At 41.5% G+C, this 22,926-nt stretch overlaps 2 protein-coding genes across 2 annotated transcripts in view; both read left to right on the top strand.

Moving 5' to 3' along the window:
* LOC306753533 (actin-binding LIM protein 3-like) overlaps positions 1-4,147 on the top strand; it is a gene marked incomplete at both ends in the record, with an annotated part of 37,066 nt that extends 32,919 nt beyond the window's left edge. Inside the window, 5 exons of the mRNA XM_079237413.1 lie at positions 386-415; positions 1,675-1,733; positions 1,991-2,068; positions 3,739-3,819; positions 4,034-4,147. Coding sequence (XP_079093539.1) covers positions 386-415; positions 1,675-1,733; positions 1,991-2,068; positions 3,739-3,819; positions 4,034-4,147 — 362 coding nt within the window. The remainder of the gene's footprint in view (positions 1-385; positions 416-1,674; positions 1,734-1,990; positions 2,069-3,738; positions 3,820-4,033) is intronic.
* Positions 4,148-6,707: 2,560 nt separating this feature from the next.
* LOC306751367 (actin filament-associated protein 1-like 1) lies at positions 6,708-20,618 on the top strand (the record flags this gene model as incomplete). The annotated part of the gene is made up of 19 exons (XM_079234933.1): positions 6,708-6,729; positions 12,431-12,559; positions 13,419-13,499; positions 13,655-13,740; positions 13,825-13,942; positions 14,040-14,129; positions 14,290-14,504; positions 14,758-14,937; positions 15,040-15,123; positions 15,678-15,780; positions 17,146-17,301; positions 17,526-17,740; positions 17,897-18,042; positions 18,161-18,242; positions 18,434-18,542; positions 18,910-19,077; positions 19,183-19,349; positions 19,517-19,642; positions 19,783-20,618. 19 exons carry the CDS (start codon positions 6,708-6,710, stop codon positions 19,807-19,809), a joined length of 2,304 nt encoding a protein of 767 aa, XP_079091059.1. The 3' UTR covers positions 19,810-20,618.
* Between the last annotated feature and the right edge of the window lie 2,308 nt (positions 20,619-22,926).

The raw sequence follows: 22,926 nt of genomic DNA on the forward strand, positions 1-22,926 counted from the left end.
ATTCCAGTTAACTGTTTGTCCTCATACTTTTACTATTTGACAGGTTTATGAGCTCCACGTAAACCAGTCTCACAGGCTGCACTTGTTTACATAATCACACAGACACTAATATGCATGTATCCATGTGCACGCACAAACATTATGTGTTTCTAAAATGCAGTTGGTATAGGTTATCTAAACTCCCAGTTACAGTTACAACCTCAGCTGATTGCTCATTTAGCACACATCATGTAAACACCTCCACTTCCTTATGATGAATACAGAGTGTTTGGGCTCAAGACACAAGACTGTAGTGACTAGAGACTTTGTATTTCCAAGGCGTATCGTGATGACAATAATTTACTGTCCTGTGTGTTTTCTCCCTCCTTTGCCACTCTGTCCTCAGCTCCAAGGTCCGCCTGCAGTGCAGACAGCGGTGAGTGGTTCATCACTCTTTTATTGCTGTTGCATGGATTTTAACCCAATAACAACCCAACTTTGCCTCCAAATTTGCTTTTGAACATCATACAATTGCATTATTGTGCATGCACATTGTCGTATGAGGGCAAAACCATACCATTTGAATAGAATAACAAATACGTGTGAAAATTTGATGATTTCAATGGCAGCAGAGATTACAGGTCACCACTATACTATAAATGATGAATGATCAATTGATGAATGAGATGCTCCGGGCACTCTTTGATGAAACAACCATATTTCCTAGACACACCCAACGACTAATCTATGAGACGTATTTCTTCGTGGAGAAAGATAGAGTTGTAGATGAGAAAACCCATTATAGTTCAGCATCTCACTACTGCTGTACAGTAGCTCTACACCAGCCAGCATTCTACTATATCACGGTGTTTCATCCTGGCTCTCTGACATCGCTGTGTAATTTAATTTCCTTCAACAACAGAGTGAACAAGAAAGAGAGCGAGAGAGAGAAAGAGAAGATGGGCAGAGCATGAAAGCAAAAGAGAGGCATGGCTGGGAAGAGAAGAGCAAATGACTGGCAGATAGTGAAGATAAGGTAGTGAAAGTACAATAGAGGACTGAAGAAAAACTTAAGGGGAACCGTGTGACTCCGCTGCCCTCTGCTGCTTCAGCTGAAGACGTGCACAACACACATGAGGGCCGGCCAATGGATGCTAGTGGTTACCAATGGTTACAAGAGAGGCGTGGCCATACTTTAAGATTTCCTTTAGATGTGATGGTAGGGTGTTCATATTAAAATGTGAAATGATGATGGGAAGCAGCAATACACATACGCTTGTGAATGTGAAGGTACATCTGCAGTTTATATTTGTATTTTATGAAGTTGTATTTAACCAGAGGATGACACGGCACATTTAAATGACTGAGATGTCATTTTGTGTGTGATCAGAGTCACATTTTATTATCAGGAGTCTGTCAGGTGGGTGTTTTGAGAGCCAGTAGGACCCTTGAGGTTTACGAAACAGTTACAGTATTATGTTTTTCAACTATTGTACCAAATGGGATAAACCGTTTCCCCAGTGAGACGTTCTCAGAAATTGTACAACAAAGATGTGAGAAACCCTTTTCTAATCCTTCCCCAGCTGCCAGTATGAAGAGATTCTGCACTCCATATTCATAACTTGAGTGTGTTTGTATCATTTTGCATACTTCCTGTGTTTGTTAGTGGTCATGTGTTTATTCTTGTTCCTGCAGACTCATACAATGCCAAATCGTCCTCGCTGCCAGGCTACCGCAGGAATGGACTAAACAGGGTAAGCGACCGTGCTCACTCATTGTGTGTGTGTGTGTGTGTTTGTGTGTGTGTGTGTGTGTGTGTGTGTGTGTGTGTGTGTGTGTGTGTGTGTGTGTGTGTGTGTGTGTGTGTGTGTGTGTGTGTGAAAACAGAAAACCCCACTGATGGGGCTTTTTCTACAATATTTTATGATTTCTCTCTACTATTTCCTCCATTTTAATGGTCAAATGTATCTTCTCACTCCATGTTTGCTAAACTGTTCTTGTGTCCTGGCAGCCTGGGAGCGCTGGTGCAGATTATTACCAGTATGACAGCAGTAATGCAGTTAACTGGCAGATCAGAGGTAAGACTATTGTATAGATCACATCTGCTTATTTTCTCCTTATTTACCCCCCCCTGATGTATATTGTTCAGAGTGTATACAATGATGGAAAGAGGCGAAAAAGAATGCAACAGTTAACATAATTGATAACGGCTTTTCTCTTCTGCTTTTCTTTCAGAATACAAGGTAAGACCGAGTAGACTGTTACTGAGTGAAAGGTCTCGATCAATGGGTAAAAGATAAGGATGATGTGTTGTATGTTCAAAGTTCATATTTAATTAATCTCACTCTGTAACACCAGCTTGACTCAGTGAAAGTTTGTGAAGCTGACTGACTCAAATATTGAAAAGTATTTACAGTGCTTTGAATACTAGAGAGTTTACCAGCTTCAGTGGAAACTAGGGGGAAATAATAGTTGGACTTACTCATATTCTTTATTGTTCTTCCTTCTCCTACAATAATAATCACATCAAAGAGTAGAGATCAGGAAGTGATTCATAGGAATAAAGGATTTATGTTGCACACACATTGTTTTTATTAAGTTCTGCAACTATTTCTCACTGAAGAGTTATGGGCAAAGGGTTGTCAGGAATTATCAAACAACTCAATAAGAGTTCAATTTTCTTTCTTGAACAACTAGAAAATAGATTCAAAGAAAGAGACTTTAAATTTTGTCAAACGTCATTCGGTGCATTTCTCGTCTTTTGTGTGACTGAAAAGAGTCAAATCCACTCTCTTTTTGAAATCATATAAAGTGATATGATTTCAAAAAGAGAGTGGATTTGAGTGGATTTGACTCTTTTTAATGTAGAAACTCTAAAAACATAAACAATGATTTTCCCAAATTCTATACCATTATCTGAACCACTTTTCCTAGTCAGGGTCGCGGGGCACTGGAGCCGACCCAGCTAACATTGGGCAGGTCACCAGTTTATTGCAGGGCACATCAAGAGATAGACAACCATTCACGCTCACAGCTACGGGCAATTTTAGGGTCTCCTAACCGATTTTATTAGTCTCCAATTAACCTGAGCCTAAACTGCATGACTGTGGGAGGAAGCCAGAGAACCCGAAGGGAACCCACGCTACCACAGGGAGAACGTGCAAACTCCACACAGAAGGACCGCCCGGGATCGGGAATCGATCGGGAATCGATCGGGTCCCTCTTGCTGTGAGGTGACAGTGTGAGCCACTGCACCACTGTGCAGCCCGATTTTCCAAAATTCTTTCAGCACAAAAACAGATTTCTCTTAATCTCTTTTTCAGTGAAATCCTTATGCCTGTGTGAATAATAGCACTAAACTGAAGGGCTTAATATGTTTTTCTAATTCATTTTAGCATCCATCATTGTTGTTGGTGCGGCTGTTGGCCAGTAGAGAGTGACAAAGATAAATACAAAATCAGTCTACCGGGAGCACCACGATAGCAGAATGGTTACTGTGCAAAGTCAAATACGCCACAAAAAGTTTACGAGTATTTTTTTAGTGGTGCATTTGATTGATGTTGTAAAAGTAAACCACTAAGAATTACATCATTAGTGAAAGTCTCTTGACTGAGCATCTGAATACTATATAATAATAATTTGATTTACAGTTTCTGCAGTTTGTGTGCCTTTTAGTGCAAGAAGTGAAATACAAGTTATGTCCTGTGTGTGTGTGTGTGTGTGTGTGTGTGTGTGTGTGTGTGTGTGTGTGTGTGTTAGATCTACCCATATGAAGCCCTAATGGTGTCAGTCAGAGGGCAGCAGCGTCTACCGAGTGATGTGGACCGAGCCAGACTGGAGGTACTCTTTTACAAAATCTTCTTCAATAACTGTCTTATAAACACAGACTGACCAACCTTACCATCCATCGAGCCATGACAAACATGTTTGATACATTTCTGAGACATATAGGGATTACTTGAAATTTCTCTTTAAGCTATTTGAAGAAAGTTTATACACGCAAAAGATTATCATTGACTTTCCCTGTCTAAATGTATCTGTCTCTTCCCTCCAGCGCCATCTCTCACCAGAGGAGTTCCACAGAGTCTTCGGCATGCCCATGTCTGCCTTTGATCATCTTGCTCAGTGGAGGAAGAACGAACTGAAGAAACAGGTCCGGCTCTTTTGAGAAAAGGAAGCCACCAGAACCGTGTGCTCTGAAAAAAAGCCACCAGAGAGGCCTGTTGACCCCAAATTGACTGTCACAGGGGAAGAAGAACAGGTCGAAATAAAAGTATTTTCTCCTCTGAGGCGCAGAAGCCGAACTGTTGGCCTTCTGATACCAACTCGCCAAAAATGGTAACAAAACTGCAATGAGAGGGAAAAGAACTGGAAGCAGATCATTAGGACTTTGAGAGGCAGCGGATGAGCCACACTGGAGCTGTAACAGACATAAAGGCAAAGAGTGGGAGGAGTTGTTCTGCTTTTCACTCTCTTCCCAGCAGGTGGCAGTGTGTTAAGAGGTTAAGAGGAGGACCAGGGAAGTCTGTACTTGACCACCCTGAAGAGGGGACTGTAAGCTGAAGTACCTCTTACCACACTGAGGGTCTGCCACGCTGCGCCACACTTGCACCCATGCTGAGAATTGGGAAGAGAATAGGCTGGAAGACCTTTGACAAGAATAGTGTGAGTCTCACTAACATATAGGGTTAGACAGTGTTTTTTATATATAATGTGCAAATATTGAAACCCAAAGGTTTTCTTCTTTTTTGATACTGGCATGTGTTTATTTTGTCAGTTTATTATTTATTTTGTCAGTATTTCTGAAGCCATATGAGTGTTTTGAGTTCTTCTTTATGACATGAGCAGACTGTACAGTTCACTAATTGTAGGGTTTATTGTGAATTAACTATGTCATAGAAATCAGGTTCTAGTAGTATACACGTTAGAAATTGACATCTTTGTTTAGCTTTTTTAAATTAAAAGGAATGGACGGTTTTGTCAATTAATACATGCAGCTGCGCAGTATTTTTCATGGATGAATATCCAGACCCTCCGAATACAGAGAACAAACAATGCTCAAGTGAAGGAAGGAAAGGAAGAGGTGAAGGAAAGAAGGATTGAGCACCAAGTGACAACGGAAGGATTGTGTGAGGAGATGAACAAAGAAAGATGCAAAAAAAGAAGTTATGACAAAGGGAGTTTAATACAAAGGTAATGGGTGTCACGAAAGTAAAGTGTAAAGAAAGGATTTGGGTAAAAGTGGTGTGTGTGTGTGTGTGTGTGTGTGTGTGTGTGTGTGTGTGTGTGTGTGTGTGTGTGTGTGTGTGTGTGTGTGTGTGTGTGTGTGTGTGTGTGTGTGTGTCTATAGGTCTTCAACAATTCATTAAAGCACACAAATGAATGTGTTTGATACTAACTTATTTTGTATTTATTTACTATTTACTGGAGTATAATTTGCAAACCTGTATCTGTAGCTACTTCTGAATAAATGATTCAAGCATCACTATTTTATTATTTATTGCCTCCATTATCATGTTTCACGACCCCTGGATGGTTTGTTCTATAGGCTTTTTATTTTTGGTATCATTAGGTCAGTGGTTTCTTTAAAGGATTCAAGTGGTTCTAAGTATATCGAAATGTTTGACTTCATTGTAATTAGATTCTGAGCTGTACTGTAATTTGGGGGAGTTTTTGAGAAATCAATGACTACTAATTTCGGTTATCTCACAACTTTCATCTTTACCTCAGTTCAGCAGACCAGCAGCAATTACATAGACATTAGCTTTTTGGCCTTTAATTCCACAAACAAAGCACCGTCTAATTGTGACAGCTCATTAACAATTGCCCCCTATTTAATTTATAGCGGCTCAGGGACCCCAAATTATTCACTAACTCACTTGAAAATGGCAAACATTGAAGAAATTATATATTTTGTTATTACTTGTATATTAATGTGACACTTTATAGAGCCTACTGTTGGGTAGTTTAATCTTTATAAAGTCATGTTTTGTATTCTAAATCTTAGTTAAAAAAAAAATATATATATATATATATATATATATATATATATATACATATATATATATATATATATATATATATATAAATATATATATATATATATGTATATATATATATATATATATATATATATATATATATATATATATATATATATATATATTCTGGTGGACTATAATACTTTAAATACTCTTAAATCTTTATATATTTGATCTTTTATCTTGTGTGTTTGTATTTCAAGTGGTAAGGCGCTACTGATGACGACAAAAAAAATTCCCCTTGGGGATTAATAAAGTATATATTCATTCATTCATTCATTCAGAAGGGGCCTCATTCTACCGCTGGCAGTCATACAATACAAACACTAATGAACAACATATTGTGGATTGCATCTCCTCAAATGTGACTAACGTTGCTTCAATATGAGTATTTTTATAGTCATGTTTTTTAAATGTGTGGTAAACCAACATACTGTAGTAGACTTTAGTAGAGCGTAGTAGAGTGTACCGAGACTAGCACTAGGACCCAGAGGAGCTTTGGTCGATGAACCAGCGGCTACCGACTCAACCGATAAACTGCAGCGGCCAGTCTGACTCACTTGGCCGCACGGAGGCTGGTGGAGCTCCGCTGTGGCGAACACGTCTCACATGGAAACAACCGTAACTTTGAAATGAAACTACTAAGGGAATATTACGGTAAATAAGCACAGCAAGTTTACAAGCGACATGGACTCCAAACGCCAAAGTGGTGAGTCTCTCTTTTAATACTACACGTAATTATTCGCGACAAAGAATCACAGTAACTTTGCGAAGAAGCCTCACAGTAAGCTAACTTGCATGTAAAGCCATGAATGTACTTTGAGGCACACTTCTTGGGCTATAAGTGCTCACAACCGCGCGACAAAAACATGATAAATACATTATAATAACAATGAGCCTACACTACTTGTCACTTAAACTCATCACAAGAACCGCTATCGTGGGCCAAACACGTTTGAAACAACTGAGGATAAGAAGGTTTTACTTTATGTGCGTCCTAATCCCATTAGTCAGTTTATCTGAGCGGTTCGCCTCGCGCCCTGCTCCTGTCTGACCGCTGGAGGCGAGTGACGTCACATCACTCTCGCGCCGCTTAGTGTGTGTGTGTGTGTGTGTGTGTGTGTGTGTGTGTGTGTGTGTGTGTGTGTGTGTGTGTGTGTGTGTGTGTGTGTGTGTGTGTGTGTGTGTGTGTGTGGACCACGGCGGTGTGGATGGAGGAGGTGTGTCCTCCTCGCTCAGGTAGTGTGACGCAATCTGATGCCAACGGAGGAAGTGCCCCGTTGGAAGCAGCGCTGCTGGAAGTGAAGCTGCAGCAGCTGAATGGCTGCTCTGTGTTTAAAACTCCTGCAGGAAGCTGCATGATGTGACACCAGCTGATGAAGCAGTGGCCTTGATTTGGAAATCTGGCAGACAGGCTCACAAGTGACAACAATGACCATTCTGCACACAAATCAATCAATAAGAGGAAAAGCCTCCATCCATGCTTTAATGCCCCACCATGTTGCCTACAGGTAATTGACTCAATAGGCCCAATGTTTAGGCAAGAATTTACACAAAAATTCAAACGGATCAGCTGAATAGATGGATGACCTATGACTCTATTCAAAGACTCAAATCAGCCTCCATACATTTTAAATAACATCAGTGGGGTCAGCTCATAAACAGCTGTTTAATCATGACTATCATGTGATGACTGTGGTGATATTAATATGAATTACGCCACCGTGGGTGCAGCATACTCACTATCAATGTTACCTTAATCACATCAGACATTTTGACTTACTAGTAAGAGAAGCAATAGCAAAATACTCTCGCTGTGGAAACAATAGACACGATTGATGATGGCGTTCTGTGCTAATATTGCAACTTCTGCAACAAACAGGAGAAGTTAAAGTTGTAAAATGGCTTTTGACGATGCAGCATTAGCACTTTGGGAGTAACTCTGTTTAGTGACTGACAAGCCTTGACCTCGACCATGGTACCTTTTACATTTCCTTTTCCCTCTTCCTTCTCACCCAGTGATCCTCCACCCACGCCACTCTTTCCACTCGCTTTCATTTTAAGTCTGTCTGAGCTCTACTGCACATCTAATCTACTCCATTAAAACTTTCTGCGACAGAGATATCCAAAGCAGCAGGTCTGTCCATGTGGTGTTGAGTTGGTGGAAACACCACTGATGTGGCGATAATACTCTTCTACCAAACAGGAAAAAGACCATCGTTACACACATTACGTGTGTGTCTTTTCATCTAACTCTTGTCTAGAAAGCAAAGCAAAGCCCTTTTCACAAATGTTGAACTATTTCTTTAAACTCTCTAGCTGGGAGTTTTTTTTCCAGTGGTTTCGACACAATCGGCGCCATCACATGACATGGAACCACTTGATGTCATGCTAATGTCAAAAACAACGTGTTGGTTAGTGAGCTCTAGAGGTGCTGGTATAAGCAGATATTGTCGCCTTTTGGACAGAGCCAGATTAGCAGTTTCCAGTCTTTATGCTAAACTAAGCTAACCATCCTCTGGTTGATATTGTTCATATTTACAGTAGAGACATTACAGTGGTATTCATCCTCTTATCTAACTCTCTGCAAGAAGGCCCTTTTATCAGAACGTCTTACTTTTCTTTCAGCTGGTGGAATAGGGATTATTTTTCACACCAGCACGCATCAACATCTTCTTTGTTGGGCTGATGAGCCAAGGCCTGTTGCTTTCCCTTTGTCACTGTTGGATGCCTCCTAACCTGGGGAAACCACAGCACAAGAGTTTGGGTTTTGAATTAGACTCATGCTGTGCCACAGTGTCTGCGCCAGTGTCATGCTTCTCTGTTTCCTGTGTGTCCTCACCATTTACTATCTGAGGAAAGTGATAAGATACTGAAAGAATGTGAAAAAGAGAGAAACCCACGACTATTTCCCCCAGCTGTTTCTTTTTAAAGATCTTGCCAGTTTGGTTTCTGAGGGGGGGGGATTTTGAAAGTGTCAGACTGAACACTAACCAGTGCAGTGACACCATCTACTGTTGTCATGAAAATATCAATTACAGGATACTGAATCTCTGAAGTAGTCTTTTGTCTGCGAGGGAGCTGGCTGGGAACGCCAAGACTCGAACTCTGACCTCCGTATGAAGAGGATGGGTGTCTGGAGAAGGGATGGATGAAGGCAGACGAGGGAAATGAGTTAAAAAGAAAGGATCAGAGAAGGAGGGAGAGAAATAAAGGAGTGGAAGGGAGAATGTGGGATCTGGAGGGACCTCAGCCTCGAGGAGAGTCGGGGAGGCAGGAAGAGGGAGCCTGCTGTAGCGCAAAATAGCAGCTTCACACGTTGGATGCATTAAAACGTATGTCCGTGTCACATGAGTACAACTTGAATGTTACTGTTTCAGATAATCCAGTGTGTCAGGCAACATGATTATCAATGAGTTATCAACATTATGTAATGCACTCATCGTTTTATTCCTTGTCCTGAAGGGAAATAAAATAAAAGGAAGGCATTGTTCGGATGGGAGAGGCAAGTCGGGGAGGAAGTGTGATTGATGGGTTAGATTTGAAATGGATGGGAGTAACAGTTTAAGATTAGGAGGAGAAAAGTATCTTTTTTTCTTTCACCCTGCCGAGTAGTTGTTGTTTTGTTCTGAGCTGCAACCAAACACAATAAATCAGTTCAAATGAGAGTCGCATGGCCCAGGTCTCATGACTGACCTTCCGCAGGAGGCCTGTCTGCGGTCGGACACACAAACATGTGGGTAAAACACACAAACACAAACGTATCTTTGCTCTTTGTAAGACTATATCGCTGTGTAGAGGGACAAATGAATAGTGCTCCCAGTAAGTTAAGTCCATTTGCAAATTCGAAGAGGAAATATGTGCCATTTGTGTGTGTGTGTGTTGTGAGCGTGTGTGTGTGGAATGGGGGGTTACAAAGATCCCTCTGTGGGTAAGACCGACCACAAGCCTCCAGAGCAGCTGATTCTCAGCCTCTGAACCCTCCGGTCCCCGAGAGAAGAGAGAGAGACACAGACTTAGAAGAGAGAGATGTAATTGAATGGTCAGCCTTGACTGTAAAGTCAGACTTCAAGAAACAGAAAATAGACCAAAGGCCCATTCTCAAACTCCATGAGTTTACTGGATTTGTTTACTCTGAGATTAATGACATTGAATCTTGTGTTTTTTCAGCCTGTGTTGGAACATTTCCTATAGATAAGTGAAGTACAATAGATCAATATAAACATTCGTCAACTGCTTCTTCAATAGAGAGTGAATGTGGGAGAGGAGGGGGAGACTCGCAGTAGGATGGAGGAGAGAGTCAAGATCAAGAAGGAGTGGAGAAACGCTTCTGTCGACAGCTAAGAGAGAAAACCACAGCTGCTGGCTGAGAAATACTACACACACACACACACACACACACACACACACACACACACACACACACACACACACACACACACAGCTGCTTGATATCCTATAACCCTGAATGCCCATGGATCGAAGCGATGCAGCTGTGTTGCACCACACCCCTCTTGTGTGTGTGTGTGTGTGTGTGTTTTTTTTTTTGTTGAAGTTTCTGACATTGTATTGTTTGCTCTGGTCTTGCAGAGCATTGTGGTCATCTAATTTTGGCCCTTTTGGATACAATAGACTATTATCAGACTGGGGGGGTGACGAAGGAAGCTGCGAGAGCGTTTCTCTCTCTCTCTTTCTCTCTCTGTCCTCGCTGTGTGAAAGAAGAGAATGTTTTGATCTTATTTGATCTTAACCCCGGTCACAACATGTTTTTCACAGTCATTGTAACGTCTGTCTAGTCGTCACTGAGGAAGTTTTTCTCACTACTTTATGGCACATTAGACACTTCTTCCTGATAAAAATGAAATTAAATGCTTGGTATAATGATCTCAGAGGTTAATCAGACTGTTTTATTATTTATTCCTAGAGACGCGTTATAAAGGAGGTAGATTACTTTCTCTATGGGCAGCTCATTGACTTGTGACGTGCCCTTGAACTTCCATTAAACCTTATTTGTGTTTTGGGAGAAGCAACATTGTTGATTTTACAATTGTATTGCCAAAAATGACAAAGATTTTGTTTCCCCCAAATATTTTTCTTGGCAGTGTGGAAAAAGCCAATTAAAGAGCATGTTGGTCATGGCCAACTTTCCACTGAACCCCAACTGAAATACAATATTTTTAGGGTTAGCAGCTCCTAAACTCTTAAATATCCAGTTTGTCTATTCAATGGTAGAAGCACTAATTCATCCTATCAATAGTGGCCAATATCCAGTATTTAATGAAAGGTCAGCCAATAGGACTGGAGCTGTCTGCTTAACACTTCAACTAATGTTCTTCATGTCAAGCGTCTGCCTCTCAGACATCTTTTATGAATGAACAATCAACTGAATGAACTAACAGGCAGTTTGGTAACCATATCCTATTCTATCTCAAGTGGAAGTACAGATTTTATTCTTTACTTTGGCTCCATTTCCTTTAGGGAAGGAAGCTTCCTGCCCCATCCTCCCCAGCTCCTTTTCTCTACGACTCCCCAACCTCCTCCATCCAGGCAGGATGTGTGAGAGTGTGTCAGAGATTTTGAAACAATGTCAAGGTCAACAAAACACACAGGATGTCAGTGTTGAACATGAAAACTATTATTTTTTAAAGAAAGTTTGAAATATTCAAACTGCAAGCGAACAGACTTTCTAATAGACAGAATGACTCTGAGGCGGACAAAATGAGTAGGGCGATGTGTTAGGATGTGAAATAGCTCCTCGCTGTCAGCTGTTGCAACAGGCGGTAAGATGGGTTCCAAAGTGACTTCATCACTCGTGAACTACCAGTTATGGCCTTGCATGCGTGTGTTAAATTTATATTTGATGCACTTGTTGTAATAGCATAAGAATGTTAGCCATGTTAAATGGGACATATCATCCTCATTTTCTTATTTGGGATTTCTACTAGAATATGTTTACATGCTTTAATGTGAAAAACACATTATTTTTCTTGAATGGTTTTGTCTGAATCTACCTCTGTTTAAAATGCTCTATTTTAGCGCCTGCCTCTTTAAGCGCCCCTCAGGAAAAAGCCCAGTCTGCCCTTATTGGCTTGCAAGAAAAACATGGCACACCTTTGCAAAATTAGTTTCCATACTCAGATGGGGGACGGCATATTCTAATAGGCCTACATGTGACATAAGAAGGGAGACAAATCTGAATGGCTTGTTGAATCATATCTCGGCAGCCCACAAAAACCTGCCTGGGTTGAGAAACAGTTTGTGGGTTGGTAGGCACTCCACATTCCCAAAGGTACGTGCACAAGCACTGAAAATGTTTTTTTAATTATATCCGTCTGGGCCTTTTTTATGGCGCCAAAGCACAATTTATTGTCACGCTGCATGATACTAATGTGTTCTTTTGTGGCTCTCAGTTGTGATGGAGCGACTTGTGAGCGAGCTCGGCTCTCTGCTGAAGATGCTGGACCACGAGACCATCAGTCCTGCCACTGCGGACCAGGTGGCCTCCATACGTAACATCCTGGACTCGACGCAGCTGTCAGGTACGGAATTAAGTCTCAGATGGAGGGGACGATGTGCATAACCATGGTTTTGTTCTTATTTCATTGAGACTGCATTGAGTTTTCTTACATCAGTGAGTAAGCAAAAGCATTTCTGAGTCGAGAGGTTTGTTCAAAGTCACACTATTACAGTGTTAATTCAGACGAGGACGGAGCATTTCTTTCTTCCTCATCATTTTTGAATGGGGAAACTTTTTTATCATGAGCTAGCCATACTGCATTAGTACAGTATTTGTATTGCATTTAGAAACATGCACATAGACATTGAATCTCAGTGAAGTCTTGACAGTAAATCCTTGTTTATCTGGGCGATGAACAGAAGGACATCGGAGCTGATAAAAGGATTGTGGTAAGAGGATAATGAAATGTAGAGTTAAATGAGGATAATGAGAGGTCAAAGAAAGGAGAAAAGCAAAGCATCCTGATAGTAACCCACCCTCACAATAGTTTAAATGGACTCTGCCTGCCCGACCCATACTCACATTATAATTTTCCACTTCAAATCAACTTTTTACAGCCAAATACTTGCAGGATTTTTTTTTGTAATAAAACGTCTGTTCCAAGAACGTCTGGGATGTTTGGTAAACGTTCCCACACATTTTATGACTTCTGTTATTTTGTTCTTTTGGTACAAAGATTTAAAAGCTCCAATCTGCACACTCCCTTATTGTCTAACTTAGGGGTCTCCATACAATTTGTTTAAAAATGCAGATTGTTCAGTAATGACACTCACTGAGCTCACTTGTCTCTGTACACTCTGGTAATCCTGACCCGAGCATATACCACAATCCTAACCATAACTTTCACACCATTTCTAACCCTAAATTGATCTTTTCCACAGTCAATGGATCAGACATCTACATGAACAGCTGTCTCTACGGCAACGGCACCAGTTTTGTAGAGTCGCTGTTTGAGGATTTTGGTGAGTCAAACCAGTTCAGTGATATAAAGTCTTATGAAGAAATTATCATAAGTGTATATTTCCAATCATACCACAACATCTAAAAAATGCATGATATCCCAAAAAGTATTATATGCTATCTTTATGATAACATGAATCCTCTGCTGTTCCATCAGACTGTGATTTGCACATGCTCAGTGTATCTCCAGAGGAGCAGAAAGAGCAGAAAGAGGAAGAGGAGAAGACTCATCTCAATAAATCTGTAAGTCGTCTACACGGTATGTAACCGTCAGTCCATTTACCTGTTGGCCTCGCAACTAAAACCTTGGTTTAACTTTCTCCTCAGACACCGACTGACACGCCCCCTCCTCTGCCAGCCACCCCTCTCCCTGATGACTACTATGAAGAGGCTGTTCCTCTAGATCCTGGATCCGCCCCCCAGTACTTTACCACCAACATGACCAGTTCTGTACACAAACTCCAAAACAAAAATGTGCACTAATAATTTCAACCAACCGAATTATTAGAAGTTCCTCCTTCATCTCATCTCCTCTCATGCAGCTTCCAGGAACTCAGTGGAGGATGCGTATTATGAAGACGCAGACGATAACTACCCTATCACCAGGATTAATGGGCCGCCCAAAAACTCCTGTGGGTCTACCCGCTTTTGTGCTTACTCATGTATTTGCAATTCAAATTCACAAATATAAACAGAGGCATGTTATGATCACGAAGAAGCTAGAATACATGAATGAACAGAACCAGAATTTATTTGTGTAAATGAATCAGATATGTTATTTTTGTTTCTCAGACAATGACTCTGATGCTCTGAGCAGCTCATACGAGTCTTACGAAGAAGAAGAGGACGAGGAGGCCAAAGGACGAGAACCATCTCAGGGGTGGATGGCTGAGGAGAGTCCCGATGGACCAGTAAAAGACTGCCACATCTGTGCCTTCCTCCTGCGAAAGAAACGCTTTGGCCAATGGGCTAAACAGTTAGTCGTTGTCAGAGACAATAAACTGCAGGTAAATGGAGGTGTTTAGGTGTGTGTGTGTGTGTGTGTGTGTGTGTGTGTGTGTGTGTGTGTGTGTGTGTGTGTGTGTGTGTGTGTGTGTGTGTGTGTGTGTGTGTGTGTGTGTGTGTGTGTGCGTGCGTGTGTGTGTTAATGTAAATCCACAAACTCTTTTCAAAGGTTATTTTTAGTACCAAGTGAAATCGCATCAAATGATACATCAAAGTATTTTTCTTTTATTACGGTATCCCACTCTCTCTTTACAGTGCTTTAAGAGCATCAAAGAGAGCACTCCCCACACAGAGCTCCCGCTGAATCTGTGTAACGTCATATACGTCCCGAAGGAAGGCCGGAAAAAGAGACATGAATTGCGCTTCTCATTGCCTGGAGGCGAAGTTCTGGTCCTGGCGGTTCAGAGTAAAGAGCAGGCCCAGCGGTGGCTCAAGGTACCTTCATTCACTACATCAGATAACTGGTGCTGAGACAGACAAGGGACAAGGGGGAATATGGCTGTGGGGAGAACATACGTTTTATTTTTCTGAAACCAGGTGGTGCAAGATGTTGGAAGCCAATGTAACAACACTGAAGGATCCACCTCTCCCATTATACAGAGGAAGTTGGAGCTTGACAAGGTGTGTGCATGTGTCTTTGTGTGTGTTAGCTACAGTGTGGTCTTTGTGTTTTTGCCAGATAAATCAGTCACAAATGTCATACAAGTGAGGTTCTCGCTGTTCAGTCAAACAGTTGTCTCTCGCTATTTCTTTTTATGTACTTTACTGTAATATGTATGTCATTCTGAATCTATACTCTAGTTTTCACATTTCAATGTCTGTCGCTGACCTCAGCTCTTTCCGCCCACGCATGACACAACTGTTCCTTTGGCTTCTAGTTATAGTGAGTGAGGTGACATTATGGCGGTTGCTGAGCTGGGAAGCCTTCAAAGAGCCTCTTGCCCGCAACAAAGTTTTGGCACAGAGCTGCAGAATGCGTGGTGACATGGCAGTTACACCCCATGTTGCCAGAATAGTTTTAAAAATACATAAAGGGATAAGACTTTTTTTCAAGAAACTTATGTGTAACTTTTGTTGACATTATTGGTCAGTCAACGGAAAGATGAATTTGTTGAAACAGGGTAGATATATTATGGTAATGTATAAAAATAAGTTTTCCACTTTTTCTTTGCCAGGTGCTGCAGTGTGACCGGCAGGCATCAGATTCAGACAGCGGGCCAACAGCAGAAAACCAGTCCACTGCACTGGGACCAGGACGGGACATCAGTGACTCGCTTAGTAGGTTTACCTTCATAAGCAAGCAATTATTGATTCAGCTGTCATTTTTTACTCTTTTTGCCATTTCTTACTCTTTGTGCCAGTTTGAATTTTTAACTGCAGTCCCTTGGTATGTATAGCAACGTGCATTTCATTTGAACACATGAAACAAAGCACGCTTCATGTTAATTGAGTGAATTCCAGACTGTGGTCACACACTTGATTCAAAATTGTCACTGTGTCTGGTAAATGTTGGCAGACTGTTCCATGTGTGAGCTCTTATTGAAAAAACTGACGGTCTCCTCATGGGTATTATACAGGCCCCTCAAGCCACAGATCTAGTGTATCTATCATCGATCAGCAGTTTACTGATTCATAAAAGCATGAGGAAGGGAGGAGCAAAGCCACACAGAATCTTATTGACAAGACAAATGTCTGTAAATTAGATGCAGTGAAGACTAAAATGTCCTTGCTTTCCAAAAATGTCCTCTACTCTCATGGTGTTGGAGTCAAGTCCCCGCAAACACAAAAGCCCACATATACATCCTTTTAAAGAGTCTGATCTAAAGCACATACTCTATTTCTGTGTATCTATCCACAATATCAGGAAGGGTAAACTAGAGGCTCTAAGATGTTGGGTCAAACAGTCATATTGTCTCAGTGTTGTTACAACCTGCTGTCTGACCGAGCGACTCTGATCCTAAAGAGACAAGAGCGAGAGGGAGGGAGAGACAGGAAGTGAGGCGCGAACAGATATGACATCCTTCCTGTCCTGTCTTCCTGTGATTGTCTCCCACTGACGTCATAGGAAGTAGGGTGGACAGAGCGCTGCAGCACCTGGTGCATGTAGTATGAGCACGCATCACACTCTCGGCATATATTGAATGAATAAAAAGAGACCTCTGGATACAGTATATTATTGTTGAATTCTGAATGGACAATGAATCCTGACTTCACAAGAATGTTTTTGTTTTAATGTAAATTATCAAAGGTATATTGTTTTTGCCTCCGCCCCGGTGACAGCATTCTCGAGAAGGCAATATCTCATGAACGCCTTGAGTCCACAGTTGAACTTGGTGGTCAAAGCTCACTGTGACCTCACAAAATACTTTTTTGACCGTAACTCTCAAGAATTCATATGATAATTAGGACAATTTCCCACAAGTGTCTGATAGTATATAATGATAAAGTGATGACATTTTGGACAGACATGTGTAAACTGCAACAGATTCATACTATTATTAACGCTGCTAATGTGACACAAACACAGCTAGATACTACATGACGGATGTTCATCATATAACAGTTACTATATAAGCTGTATATCAAGTGCTCCTCGACACGATGACCACAGGGTCAGTCTGACCAGGGTATGTTTGATTTTAGACAGGGGGAAGCGCGGAGCGTTCTCAGAGCTGACGGGGTCAATGAGCAGAGCAGCTGGGAAGAAGATCAACCGGATCATCACTTTCTCCAAACGGAAACCTCCGTTACCAGGAGAGCCGTCCTCGTCTTCTGGTCACCATGACAACCCACGCTGTGGTGAGGTCACATTGATCGAGATGCTACTTGGTTGATTGACTGACTGGTTGGTCAGTTTGTGGATTGCTTATTTAAGCGACTGATTGATGAATAAAGTATAGGCAGAAGCATTTGACATTAGATTAGTTTGAAACAAGTAATAGGTTAAAAATAATGTCCATGTCTGCCATCTTGTCATCGCTTTCATATTCCTCCTCTCTCTCTCTCTCCCCCCCGCCCCGCAGGCTTCCTCAGTGTGTGTGTGAGCGGCTCTTGGAAGGAGCGTTGGTGTGTTGTGCGAGGAGGAAGCTTGTACCTCCAGAAGGACCCTGGGGACCGGCGGCCCCCAGTCATCGTGGTACCGCTCAAAGGGGCCGAGGTGGCGACAGGTGGCCTCGGCCCCAAACATCCCTTCTCCTTCTGCATCCTGCAGGCTGGCAGCGAACTGGCATCTTTAGAGGTACTCTATGGCGGTGGCAAAAGATCTGTTTTAAGCGGCAGAGGAGATTTAATTTACATTCGTTTGCTTTTCTTGACAGAAAGGTAACACATGCACAGGGATGACACACCTAAATGTTTTCTAGAAATCAAGAAGCTTTGTTTGTGTGTCCATCAGGCCAGCTGCTCAGAGGATCTCGGACGCTGGCTGGGTGTGTTGTTCGCAGAGACCGGCAGCACCACTCTGCCTGAAGAGCTGCACTATGACTACATCGACGTGGATACGCTCACTGACATCCGGCACGCTGCGAGACACTCCTTCCTGTGAGTCACTTCCTACAGAATATGTTTGCGTGTTTCCACATGTATTCAACTGGAGTTTTCTGCCGCTTAACATTTGCTTTTATCCGGAAATACATCTGTCTCTGTGTTTTCCTTTCAGGTGGGCCACTACCACTGCTACTTCCTCCAGCAGCGCTTCAACAGACTCCAGAACATATGATGAGGTCTATGAAAGTGTCGCGGTGAGGACACATGTGAACCTGTGATAAAATATAATATCATTTAACTTTGATTTCTTTGGAATTGAACATGATTCAATTACACATATAAATCCCTTTGGCTGGACAGATTTTGTTTAAAAAAAGGCATTGATGCATTAAAATAAAATTGGCTCTAGAAATGTAGATTTTGAAAATACTTGTTTTTTCTCCAGGAAGGGGATGTTGAGAGCGTAGCTGGACAGGTGAGACGTCATGCCTCCTTCTCCAGCAGGGACTCTGAAAAAACTGAACAACAGGCAGCCGTCAAGCGACACGCCTCCAGTGAGTCTCCTTTCGTTGTATAATTCATTGTTGCTAGAAAATATGGGTGAAAATTGTTCTCCTAATCACGATTGTGGTGAAGAATAAAAGTTTAGATAGGGAAGATAGGGAAATGGCTCAATTAAATGTGTTCTTATCAATAAACTGCACCAGCATTAGGGGCCGATCACACCGGACGCGACTTTTAAAAGTACACACTGACATTGATGACCTGTGCGACTCTGCGCAAGGCGCTTAAAAGTTGAGGATATTTCTACTTTTAGGCGTGCCGAAAAAACGCTAGAAAAACGCAAAGCGCTGCATTTAAAAAGCGAGCATGAAAGGCGATGTGATCGGCCCCTTACTCTGTCTATTTATATTCTGTTAGATGTAAATCAGTACGGACGGTATGGAAAGACGCGTGCAGAGGAGGACGCCAGGCGGTACCTGAATCAGAAAGAGGAACTGGAGAAGCAAAAGGAAGAGCTCAGACATGCACTGATCTCCCTCCGCAGGGAGAAGAAGGAGGTGAAGGAGGAGATGACGAGTGTTACAGGTCAGAGACAAATCCTACACACAGCACTGTTTAGACTTCAGCTTTGTAGCAGTACTAACTTATGAGTGTGTGTGTGTGTGTGTGTGTGTGTGTGTGTGTTTGTAGGTCATGGTGTGGAACAGCGGTTAGCCAAGCTGGAGACGCTGTGTAAACAGAAAGAGGAGGAGAGGGTGGAACTGGAGCTCAGACTGACAGAGGTCAAAGAAAACCTGAAGAAATCATTGGCTAGAGGAGCCCTGGGTCCTCCCACCGACACCAAGATCAGCATCAAGGTAGGCAGCTACAGCAAAGACTGTATCTCTATCTTTCATGATCAGTCATTTATCAAGCTCTGGACATACAGTAAGACATACAATTACAGTAAATTCTAAATGAGGGAAATCTGACATTTGCGTTTGTGTGTTTTGGTGTGTGTGTGTGTGTGTGTGTGTGTGTGTAGGCACAGGGCAGTAAGGTGGAGAAGGTTTACAATGAGACTGTGCCCATCAACTCAACTGAGCTTCATCGTAAACGCTCACCGGCTCTTTACGCCTCCTCCAAGGGGAACGTCATGCAGAAGGCAAAGGTGTGTGTGTGTGTGTGTGTGTGTGTGTGTGTGTGTGTGTGTGTGTGTGTGTGTGTGTGTGTGTGTGTGTGTGTATGTGTGTGTTAGATGAGAACAGCTAGAAATGTTTTCCTCACTTTTTGCTGTGTCATGGTTTCCAGGAGTGGGAGTCAAAGAAGGGGACCTAGACTGAACATAAACGGATCTACAGATGGATTCATGGAGAGAGAAAAAAGCTGAGCTGTGAGGGGAGGATGTGTTAAAAGAAGAAACGTAACTGGCACTGGGAAGAAGAGGAAAGAGATGAGGAAGAAGAAGCAGAGGTGGAAGAGGAAGAGGACAGACTCTGACACAATCTTCCCTCCTCTATCAAGAAAAAGAGGAATCTAAGCAAGTAGAGGTAGCGCGGTGATGTCTCAACCACTGTAAATATGACAGACTTCACTGATGTACCAGTACAGTATTAATGTGGATCACCGTGAACAGTATAGTTTGCCTGTGTGTTTACATTTGCACAGCGCTGCAGAACAGGAAAATGTGATTATTTCATAGAAATGCATCACAAAGGGAGTGTGGTTCATGGACACTGTGAGTTCAGAGTTACAGGCAAGACTTCCACGGATTGTATTCCTTTTAACAGGATACTTGTCAATGTAAAATTAAAAACTAAAGTCAAGAAATGATTATTATAACCGTAAATTATCTTTATTAATAAGAGAAATATCCCACATTTTGTAAGGTGTATTTAAACCATAAGGAAAGCATATTGAGTATGACACTGTTCCTGAAACAAATGAGTCGATGTTTATTACTGCAATGTGAAACGATAGGTTTTTAACCATTATATGTGTAATTTCTTTGCCTTTTGCACTTTATCTTGTTGTATTTTGTGATTACACAAATGTCTTGGAAATTAGCCTTTGCGCCCCACTTCGACTGATTGATGAATAAAGTATTGCTTTAATGCTTTCCCTGGCCATCACGGCGACATGAACAAACACACATGTTGGATAAATGATTACTTTATCAAGACATGTTGTCTGTTCCTTTGTTTCAGCCCAGTTCCTCCCAGTATAAGTTCACTGGAAGAAACCAGCAGCACAATCACAACTCTGAACTATTAGCGCCACCTAGTGGTGAAATCAAACGTAAGCGCTTGTTTTAAGGGTGTCCAAATAGCATACTTTGGCTGTTTGTCGGGAATTCAACAAATCAACATAATTTATCAGTCTGTATTTATTAACAATGATACATTCAAAAACTTGAATAGGTTTTTCTTATGTGTTCATAGAGCGAGTTCATCATCGTCACCATCCGTGGCAGCCCGTACTTATTGTTTAGGTGTGAGCAGCTTCCCAACTTCCTTTTCCTGGCATTGCATTGTGGGAGGAAACACACTTCAAACATAGTCAAATAGCCAAAAATAGTTTTTTTTTTTTTTTTTTGTGGTTATGGAAATAAGTAAAATAGTTCCGTGACATGGGAGCGTTTATTTTGTTCATGCTCGGCTTTAGCCCGCACCTCTAATATCCTACAGAGGTGCGTGACTCCCATTTTGTAAGTCGCACGCGGGACAACCATGAACCACCATGAAAATGTTTGTTTTGAAAGTTATAATGTAGTAAAATATGGTTCAAAGCAAGATTTTTCTATGTACAAAAACACTTTATGAGTTTTGGAAGGGCTTCGAATTGTTTTCTTTCCATAAATGTTTTTACTTTTGGACTTTAAAAGGCTCAGAGTCACTAAAAGAGTTTGAATCATGCGAGTCAGAAATAAATCTCAACAGCAATCACTGTAATTAAAAAAACTACTTGCTCAATCTAAAGGAGTATAATTATGGGCATTGATTTCTTCATTTGGAAGGGATTTAGTTTGACTCTAACTAAAATCAGTTTGTTGGATAGGACAAAGCGCTGCTGGAGGAAAATGCGTCAACACGAGAATGAACGTAAGCAGTTTTTATTTTTAGTGTACTTTGAACATTGGTATATTTTTTGTATGCTTTACCAGTTTGAAAACAACATCCTCAAAACCTGGTTAGGCCTTCTGAAATATCAAAAGAGAGAACAGTTGTGCTGCATCGATCTGTATGAAACACAATCCTACTTGATACAAATAAAGGGTCAGTTCACCCGAGAAAAACAAGTCTCACTTTTCCACTGTGGTACATTGTCAAACAGATAGTTTACAGCTTATTTTCCATTTATTTAAACATGTCTCTAGAAATTCCATTACAATGGAGGAGATTGGAATCTAATTTATGGTGCAAAACGTTAAATACATACAAAATATTGAACGAAATCGGTAGAATCATGTCTCCTTTACTCTGATAACCAACAAGTTTTCAAAGAGCCTGTTTCTTCACAACACAACGTAAATCCATTCAACTCCATTGTAGTGAAGTGGTGGCAGAAATCTGAGATCGATGTCACAAAACCTGGCAAATAAAAGCAAAACTATCTGCATACCACGAGAGGTCGGCTAAGTATGATGACATATTTCTGTAAATGAGGTGAACTGACACTGACAACAGTTTTGTATAGCACATACAGTTGATTACATTTATAATATTGATGAATACTCAAAGCACTTCAACATAAATGGGCTAAACAAAATAAGACAAGACAATAACTTTAAAAAAAAAAGTGTTTATTTAGTGCATTTCTAGTTTGTCCACAGCAGGAACCAAAATATTAAGTTAATCTGTGCTCCCATTGGTCCAGGTGGTTCTGGCTCTGGTCCAACACCATTGGTCCATTACATGTTGTGGTGCAAAACTATTGGTGCAGTATAGTGTTCACTAGTGTTCTGGTATGACACTGTTGGCTCACTAGTGTTCACTTTAGGTCAGGAACACGTACGACCAGAAAAGAAAACGGACCTTCGGCATGCTGCTACTGAGCAGAGGTCCGCAAGCTTCCATGCAACAATAAACAAACAGCAAGGGACAACAACAACAACAAAACGGAAAGATAAACAACAGCATTACTTGTAAGAAGTAAGCATGGAAGCATATACAGTAAACCTTATTCTTACCTGCTAAAGCCCTCAGGAGGTTTGTCTGATATACGACAGATCTTAAAAAGGTAAAATCCCCCCCCCACCCCCCTCCTACAGATACATGCTTGCGCGCACACACACTCGCTTGCCCCCCCCCCCCACACACACACACTCCTACTGCAAGCACGGTGTGTACTTGATCACACACACACACACACACACACACACACACACACACGCTCACACAGGCGCATCTGCATGCAAACAAATAATCAGTCCTCATAAGTATACAAGGAATACAT

This window comes from Taurulus bubalis, assembly GCF_910589615.1.
Source record: "Taurulus bubalis genome assembly, chromosome: 2".
NCBI classification, from domain to species: Eukaryota; Metazoa; Chordata; class Actinopteri; order Perciformes; family Cottidae; genus Taurulus; species Taurulus bubalis.